The following is a 9,243-nucleotide window of genomic DNA, read 5'->3' as shown; positions in this document are numbered from 1 at the left end:
GGGGGGGGGGATTTTGGGGGGGCTCAGCCGTGTGTGTGCCCGTGCGGGGTGCACAGAGCGTGGTGTGTGCCGGCAGAGCTGCGATGGACCCCGTGGAGAAGCCCTGAGGGGCGGGGGTGCGCCGCGATGGGGTTCGGGGTACGAGCATCCCCGGCCCGGCCGAGCGCGGGTGCAGCGGGGGGGGATGCTCCTCGTGGGGAGGGGGCCGGGCGGGCCGGGGCCGGGCACGGGCGAAACCCGTGCGGCATAATCTGTAAATTATTAGGAGTGGAAGTTTCCAGAAATATTTTTTTGTGTGTGTGTGTGTGTGCGTGTGTGTGTCTGTGCAGCAGTATTGAAACGTCCGCCTGGATCACGTGGGGAGCCCTGTATAGAGCGCAGGGCTGGAGCCCAGGGGAGGAGGAGGAGGAGGAGGAGGGAGGGGCTGCGGGGCCGCCGCGCTCCGCAGGGCCCCGGCCCGCCCGACCCACCGCCCGGGCTCGTTCCCCGCCGCCAGCCGCGGCCCGCCGCCCTTTCCCGGGAGCCGGGAGGGGCTTCCCGGGAGCCGCTTCCCGGGAGCCGCAGCCCTGCCCGCCCTCCGCGGCGCTGCGGCGGCAGCCGGGGAAGGGCCGCCGCGCTGGGTGGGTGGGAGTTATTTCCAGCCCGAAAGGAGCGCTCCGAGGTGTGGGGCAGGTGTGATTTAATCCGGCTCGTCCTCCCGCTTCACGTGTGAAGCGGCGAGAGGGGGAGAGGAGCTTTCGCTGCCGTCGCTGGCGTGTGAAGTGTGTGATGCGTTTGGGAGCCGCTCACCCCTCCTGGGTGGGATTCGCGAGTGATGCGGCTGATTCCTTGGAAGAGGAGGGCAGTTCGCTTGCATGGCGTGCTTGGGAATGGGGCGCAGCGACTCTCCCGGCGTGGTTTTTTTTTTTAATCGCTGCCCCCAGTGAGCTTTAAATAGCTGGGTTGAGGGTGCTCTAGGATTCGTGGTGAATACTCAGCATTTCTTCCTATTAAATGCCTGCTCTTATTGCTGTGCTGCCGAAATGAATCGGGTCTAGCACAACAAGCAAACTGTTGTGTTAAAGGTCCAGGGTCATCGAGAGTTGGGATAACTGTGTAAACAGTGCTGTAAATGCAGTTCTTTTGACCTTCGGTAGATGTCACATTCTTGCCATGTTGTAGGTTGTAGTTCAGATTTTTTTTCTTTTTTTTTTCTTCTTCTTTTTTTTCCCCCCAACTTTTCCTGGTTTTGTTTCTGTTTCCCCCCCTTTATTGGCAATTAAGAATCGATCAGTGGTGGGTCTCGGAGCTAAGGTTTAAACCCGTTCCGGAGTTCGGGCGTGATGGGGGCGGCAGAAGTGTAGGAGTAGAGTAAATCAGAGATTATGAGCTCCATGTGGGTACAGTGTCAGGAGTTGGGTGCAGTCGGTGTTGCCCACAAAGCCGCCATTTCTGTGTTCCAGCTGCCGGGGAGGTGTAGGTCATTGCGAAGATAATGCTGGGAGTGGCGAAGGGCCCCTATTCAAAACATTTCCTTTCTGCTCCCATGTGGTGAAATGACTTCTCCTGGTCACGCGGCTCCTCCTCTGCCCTCTTGGGGCTGCGTGAAAACCACCGGGAGAGGCTCAGACCTGCAATGAATGGTTCCTACCTGAGGACATTGAGCGTAGTTCGGAAAAGCGCTTTTCCCGGCTCCCGCTGGAGCCCTGGAGGCCAGATGTGGACAAAAAGGGGCGTGCCTGGAGCCGCGTGGCTGAGGGAGCATTGACTGCTCTGATCCCATCCGCGGGGGCGCTTTCCTGCCTCTGCTGCTGCTCGGTGCCCTCCTCTGCCAGGTGACATTTCCAAGTGTCCTCCTGACTCAAAGGAATGACATCGACAATGAAGTCGGCCTTCCCTGCCGTTCCGTTTCTTGTTTCCGAACTTAAACGTTGCGATTTCCAAAACTTTAGGAGTTGGGGGAGGGAGTGTTAATTAGTTTTAATTTATTTTGGTTTCTGCTTGATGTTCGTTTCCTTCTGGTTTTCCAGGGAGATGTAAAAAGACTGGCTGATGTTGAAATGGAGCCCTCAAAATTAATGTAGTAATACTGACTTTTTAACTTGAAAATCCAATTAAAATATTTGGGTTTGAAGCTATTTTTATATATAGAAGTAAAAGAAATTGCTTGCGACTACTTGCAAGTAATGCATTTCTAAACAAAAGATTTTCCTTGTCTGAATGATACTGTAGGACTTTCACTTAATTAATTAGCAGTTACAGGGGTTGAGGCACAGGTTTGTCTTGCTCCTTGCTTTTGAGCATGGCTTAAATACGTAAAGCATAAACCAGATTCTAACTTACACATGGAGTTCTTTAGTGAGAGCAAATCTGACTTTGGGTTACCCTGAGGAAGGGATTGGCTGGTGGGTGTGTGGGGTGTGTTTCTGGAAGAGTTTCAGGTTGTATCTCTCTGAGTATGCACGTGGCTCTAGTGAAACTAATTCATTGATCCTGCAGTTGGCCAGACTTCTGGCTGTTTGAAAGAGCAGTTTTATGTGGAGTTTGTACCTTTGCAGAGCTCTGAAAAAGGGGGTGAGTGGCACAGAGCTGCTATAGAGGTGTGGAGGGTGGGATTATGTCTTAACAATCACTGTGAGAAAAGGGCAGTAAACTTGATTAGGTGTCTCCAACATGGGATGTGTGAGCGTGAAAAGGGTAGAGTATAATTTACCATACAAAATTTTATGGCTTCTGGCTAATTTTTCTGCTTTTCACGATTATCTTTATCTTGTACCAGTCTCTGGCTGGTAAAGCATCTTACATGCACACCCCACCTGACTCCCTTTTGCATAATATTGAGGCTGCTCTATCTAGGACAAAGAGTTAATGAGTGTGTCCCTGGTTTGAGGGGACCTGAAGCCTCCAGCAGAATTCCATTTGGGTTGGAAGTGGTCTCGTGTGGTACCGAGTAACCTGCTGATTTAACACTCCCTTTGTGTTCTCAAAGTGTCCTACTTGGTTTCAGTGGTCATTTTTTACTCTTATGTAGTTAACTTGCAAGGTGGGTTTTTTCCCTCCCCCTCAAGTATTTGAAAAATGCCCTCTGGCTCATTTCTTGCTGCGTGTGTAGATCACGTTTCAGCTCCAGACCCAAGTGTTTAAAAGCTTTTAGACCTCCTCTGAATGTGCCTGTTGGCCTTGGGAACTCGATATTGGGCTGAGATGGCCAGTGTGGGGTTTGGTTGTAATGATCCAAGGGGTTCCTACCAGCAAACTTACTGGTTGGCATGTATTTCAGGACTGGTAGGGCTTGATACTTGCTTTGAAATAACTTCCAGGGTGCTGATATTGCAGCCCATTGACCAATCAGGCTCTTATTAAGTGTTTTACCTGTTGAAAGCCCTGAGAGATGAGTTGGGGCAGTAATGTATGAATTTTTTGGGGAAAAAAAAGGCAGTTTATCCTGGTGTGTTCCCCCAATCAAAGCAGGGTTGGATTCAGTGCTACCTCCTCCTGCAAACATCAGCATCTCATTTCAGTGAGATGAGCTGAGTTGAAGCACTTGCTTTGCAGCTGCACCTGAGAATAATTTCTTACTAATTGATCCTTATTTTTTTTTTTTCCAATTTATTTTGCAGTAATCTATGCCAGCAATTATGACAATGTTAGCAGACCATGCAGCTCGTCAGCTGCTGGATTTTAACCAGAAACTGGATATCAATCTCTTGGACAATGTGGTGAACTGCTTGTACCATGGAGAAGGTGCACAGGTAAGGTGGGCTTGGAACCTTATTGACCATGTTTAATCTTATAACAAATCAGTTAAAAAACCAGATAAAAATCAGTCATATCAGTGACTTTACTGTGCTGATGACTGGCATGTCACTGAATTCCTGTTGTGAAATGACACTTAAAGAAATGTTTGGGGTGTGTGTTCATTTCTAGCTTGCTTTCTGCTGTTGAGAGGTGGTGGCAAGTTCACTTCTGCTTGCAGCTCAGCTTTTCTGCCTTAGTTCTTCAGGAAGGTCTGAATTACCTGTCACTTGTTATCATGGACAGGATCCTGAAGCCATAAATTCAACGTTGGCTTCGCTGAAAAATTGTTATTTAACAGAAAAATCTTAGTGATGTTATTACTCTGTGTTTACAAAGAAGCACGTCACACATTTAAGAGAAGAGTTTGTTCCTCTCTTGTGTCTGGTCTTTTTTTTTGCCCGTTGCTGTTTGCACAGGTAGTTCTTGCACTATTTGGACTTTGTGCAGATTGTGACTTATTAAGTTGAAATTTAGGGACTGTGTGCATTTGTGTCTTTGCACATATTGCCTTGAAAGTGAATCTTGTATTGCTTTTATCTATTTCTTGAACTGTTTTGGAAGTGAGACTTAAATGTTGAAAGCAAGTATTGCTACAAGGTTGTTGGCACAGTTCCTCCTCTGGCAGATTTTAATTGTTCATGCTCAACAAATCAGGAGTTTCAGTGTCAGGCATCTCTTACTAAGATAGTCTTGCACAACAATAAGAAGTGAATTAAATGAGACAAAGTAGCTGATGCTTTTCTATTCCTTCCAGCTGTTAGAATAAACAGCAATATACTTGCTTTGTGTATCTGTTTAGGGAAAAAAAAAAAGCTTTTGTAAGGCTTATTAATGTGAATTCCTGAAGGTTTTGAAATACCTCACTGTGATTTGAAATATTTGCATTTTGAGTGTCCTAAATTCAAATAGGCACTTGCTGTAGTTTTTTTTTTAATGCTCAAATGGCAGAAAACTGTAATTTTCTGAGCTTGTATTTTTTGCCTTAAAAGTATGAACTTCTGAGCACTTGTTTTGTGATGTATTTGTTTACTGTCTTACAAAACAACTGATGTTTATAGCATTGCTTGGTTTAAAAAAGTTGGGAAGGTTTATAAGGAAAATAAAAGATTAACACTGAAGACAATGATCAAATTGCCATTGTTCTGGCATTGGGAGAAGTTGCTTCACTTAAAAAGCCTGGATACAGTCTCCAGTGTTTAGAAAATTATTGCTGTAAGAAGCAAGAATTCAAGAGGTGGTGTCTGACTGGCAAAAGTGAATTATGATGTAAACTTATTTTAAATACATGCACTAGCATGTGTCACCTCAGTGAAAACTTGTTTAGCTGTTTTAGTACGTTTCCAAAGGTGGAGACATTCCAGTCAGTCTGAGCTTTTACCTCTGCCAGGGAGTTCAAAGGTTCCTGCAGGAAAAGATGGTTCTCTGTGCAGTCTAAGAGCTCAAATCAGAAAGGGTGACAGGGAAAAATAGAAGTTGAGGAAACTAAATATTAAAATTGGGACATTAGCAATGGTTTGCCTGGACTAGATTAGGGTAATGTTTGGGGTAAAACAGGTTTAAAATGCAACCTGGATGGCCTGTGCTGAACTTGCTTTCAGATTCACCTGTCTCCTCCTCCTGCTTAAATCTTATCTCTGCTTGCAAAACTGTTATCTGCTCATCTGTATTAGGCAAGAAAGAAGCTATTTTCTCTCCTAAACCTTGAAATATTTTTCTCTTCTTAGCTTTTTTTGGTTATACTTCCTGAAAAGCATGAATGTGTCCCCACCCTAGTGCAACACATGACTAAGGAGATTTCAAACAACTCATAGGTGGTTACCTGCTCTCATCCCAGACTCTTTAATTCCAGTGAGCTGTTAGATCTTCACATGGCCAGAAGGATTATTGGCTGATTTCTTTTTGGTACCAACAACACCACTGAGGCTTTGTTTTTGATTGAACATGACTGTTCAATTTATACTGCTCAGAAACTACAGGAGTTGGTGTCCAGAAAGGGGAGGGGTTAGTGGATATGAGAGTGAACTTTCCAGTGTTTGGGAGAGGGACATGGAGTGTCTGCAGTTTGTTGGTGTTGAAATATGATCCTGTGACATGTCACCAGTATTAGAAGCAGAAAGGAGGCCAATATGAAAACACACTTTCAGATTGAACCTGGAAGTAATGCAGCTATTCCTTCCCTCTTTAAACTGTATGGAAAGTGCTGATTTATTTTTTTTTTTTACTCTGATGCCATACTGTAATAACATGGCTTCTCTGCTTGTGGTCTCCAACAGAATATTTGTGTGGTACTTGTCCATGTCAAATCTGCAGGGACTTCCCTGCTTGTCAAAGTCAGTGTCAGGCTGGGAATTGCAGCACTGGGCTCATTTATACCATGTAGGGATGCCAGGATTGTACGGATATTTTAGATATTTTTGCTCTTTGCTGTTGTGGCTTCCAGTTTTAATTTGTAAATCCCACACTCGGTTTGTCTGTTTCTTGCATCATATGTATCTAGATTTTGGGTCTTGATTGGGTTTCTGTCTTACTGAAAATACTGTTTTCTTGTACCAGTTGATGATTAGTTCAAGTGTCTTGTTGGAGCAGACTAGAAACCTGCATGGCTGTAGTAAGTTCTAGCAGCTGAAGTTAACCCTAGAGCAAAGCTTTAACTGCTTTGTAATTCTGTTGAATTGGCTCTGCAGTGCAGTGAAAGGATGAACTGATTTCTCTTAGTTGTGATGTAAAATGTTCATTTTGTTGGTAAGGCAGTGTCTGATACTTGTAGGGGCTATAATTTATGGTGAGATTTGTCAGTACACTGCACTTCTGGAAATAGCAAACAGCATTTTGGCTCCCTAAAAAATGCTTATGGGCATCCAGGCTTTTGCAAAGTGTGGCTGAAATGAATCCAGCTGTTCCTGTGTAATTACTTCACATGAGGTTTTACAAGTTCCTGAGACCACAGCACCTTGTACAAGAATTGATAATGTCAGTCCCAAGGAAGAGCAAACCATTAGCATGACCAGCTCCCTTCCTCCCCCCCCCAGTCAGTGTTATTCCTGTCTTGTGAGCTGTCAGATGCACCAAGGATTCCTCAGAAGCAGGGATTGGAGACCTCTTAATGCTCTGCTCCTGCATTCTTCAAAATAAAACCTCCTAATTCCTACATCAACAGCTTTGCAGCATGATGCAGCACTCCTTAAAGCTGGCACTTTATAGGGGTGTTTCCACTGGAACTAGAAAGTTTGGGTGCCCTTGAATGAAGTTTCATCAAGAGGACTTTGTGAGAGGGGAGAAAACTTCAGTCCCTAGTATGTTTTCCCTGTAATGTGTGATTTTGTCACTGTTGGTCTGGATTCATTGAGCATGGAAGAATAAAAGTAATTCCTGTCTTGCATCAGTGGCTTTTGGAGTTTGGTTGGTTATAAACTTTAACTGGCACACAAGGAGGCTTAAGGGACTTGTTGCTCGTGATTGAGCTCTGCCTAACTCTTGGATAAAGGATTTAAAGAAGTGCTCCATGTTAATGTCTTCACTGAGAGTATGTAATTTCTTAAATAATCTCATGCTAACACTTTTTTTTTTTAATCAAATTTGCTTTTAGCAAAGAATGGCACAGGAAGTGTTGACGCACTTAAAAGAACATCCCGATGCGTGGACAAGAGTTGATACAATTTTGGAGTTCTCTCAGAACATGAACACCAAAGTAAGCAAATCAACTTTTATTTATTCAGTTTTCCTCTTTCTTCCATTCATAAACTTTGAGGAAGGTATCTCATTTCTAGCCATAGGCTTTCTTGATTCGAACCACATTTTTTTTTTAATTGCCTTGTTCTCAAAGTTGGCTTTAAACAAGAATTGTAAATGGACAAAAATATTTAGCCCTCCTTTTACATTGACAAGAGTTTCCCCTTCCCCCCTTTTTTTTGAGGATGAGCTAAATTGGAATCCCAAGCTTTTTCTCAAGGCACATAAAAGCATTATGCCAGTTCCAAAGATTGGTGTGTGCCTGTAGACATCTGAGTCATAATTCTCCTGGAGCCACATTTTGTCCTTGGGGAAGTGCTTGGCTGTTTGAGATCACAATTAAAAGCCACATGCACGTAACTGAGGAGAAAATTTGTCCCTGGGAGTGTTAAAATATAGAAAGCTTCAAGATTTTGAGCAGTCAGTGAAAGTTAAACACCCCAAACTCTGTAGTATGAGATCAGTCTTTGCTGCTGTGCAGAACACATGTGCTTTGTGCTGCTGTGTGAAACTCAGCCATTGTGGTAGAGGCTAAAAGGGGCACCAGTCAGGGCTTTTCCTACAATTTTAAATGCTTTGCCTTAAGACTTCTTAAGCTTGAACCGAAAAGTCGATCAAAATGTGTTTTCACTGTCTTAAGTTGGATGATTATTATCTCAGATAACTGACATGCATGTTTTTCTGCTGGATACACACTGTGTTCAAACAGAAAAAAGTCGTGTTTGGATGGTTTCTGAAGTCCTGTGATATTCATGAAGCAGTTCCATTTTTTTTTTTTTTCCTTGCTCTCTGAAGTTGAAGGGAAAACAGTTTAAAGAACTTCCTCAAAGTAACACCTTTAAGCACCTTTAAGTAACAGTGTTTGCCTGTTTGCTTGCCTGGTAAACTTTGCTTTTTATACTGACAGACATTACTAATGTTTAAGTTGATTTATCGACAGTATTTTTAAAAACTCAAAATTTGTCTTGTGAAAAATGAGATGATTAGAGGAACAGAAAGAAAAGCAACAGGTAAAGAATTCTTCCATTTACCTAAAATTTGCAAATGATTTGGTGCCTAAATTTATGCACTCTGACATTTGGCTTTTATGCAATCATAATTTTTTTCTTTAATTAAAGCTGTTAACACTACCTGATATTAATCATAATGTTCCATTATGTTGATTGCTTGTAATAGGAAGAAAAGGGGTGTCTTCCTGTGCAACTTGACACAGCTAGGCTTTGACGGCAGGCCTCCACAAGGTCTACCCTTTTGATTCCCTTTAACTGAATTCTGTTCATCAATTGTTTTTTTTTTGTTTGGTTTTTTTTTTTTTTTGGTTCTTGGGAGGTGGGAGGGAAAGGGATTCGGTGCATAAAAATAAGTAATAAGGGTGCCAGAGAAATTTCTACCATAGGGATCGTTTTTTTCGTGCCTTTTTTTTTTTTTTTTTGTTTTTGTTTTTTTCTTTTCCTTTTCTTTATCACTGGGCAGTGAATTAGAGAGTTAGGAATAAGCAAAGCAAGAGCAAAGTGTTGTTGATAAAATTGTTTTTACCTATTTTTAATCAGTTGATTAAAAACCCCGTAGTTCAAGTGGCAGAACTTTGTAAAATAGGTGTCAGCAACTTTTTTGGGGGGCTTGTGTGTCTTCACTGTCAGGGGAACAGAAATAATTAGACCCATCAAATCAAATGAAGCTTAAAAACAAACTAAAAAAACCTTGCAGGTTGTTCAGGCAGGTTGATTAAACCCTTCC

General features: G+C 43.2%; 1 protein-coding gene across 2 annotated transcripts in view; it reads left to right on the top strand.

Moving 5' to 3' along the window:
• Nucleotides 1–594: 594 nt before the first annotated feature.
• Nucleotides 595–9,243, top strand: part of XPO1 (exportin 1) — a 32,505-nt gene continuing 23,856 nt past the window's right edge. Inside the window, exons 1-3 of one of the 2 annotated variants that reach the window (XM_027653926.1) lie at nt 595–620; nt 3,600–3,731; nt 7,364–7,465. In XM_027653926.1, coding sequence (XP_027509727.1) covers nt 3,606–3,731; nt 7,364–7,465 — 228 coding nt within the window. In that variant the 5' untranslated portion in view covers nt 595–620; nt 3,600–3,605. Of the gene's footprint in view, nt 621–2,402; nt 2,554–3,599; nt 3,732–7,363; nt 7,466–9,243 lie in introns of those variants that run through there. The other variant, XM_027653925.1, reaches the window with a different exon arrangement.

Source organism: Corapipo altera, unplaced genomic scaffold, assembly GCF_003945725.1.
Source record: "Corapipo altera isolate COAL_440 unplaced genomic scaffold, ASM394572v1 70, whole genome shotgun sequence".
Lineage (NCBI taxonomy): Eukaryota > Metazoa > Chordata > Aves > Passeriformes > Pipridae > Corapipo > Corapipo altera.
Note: the sequence above shows the minus strand (reverse complement) of the source record. Positions and strands in the feature narration are given on the sequence as shown.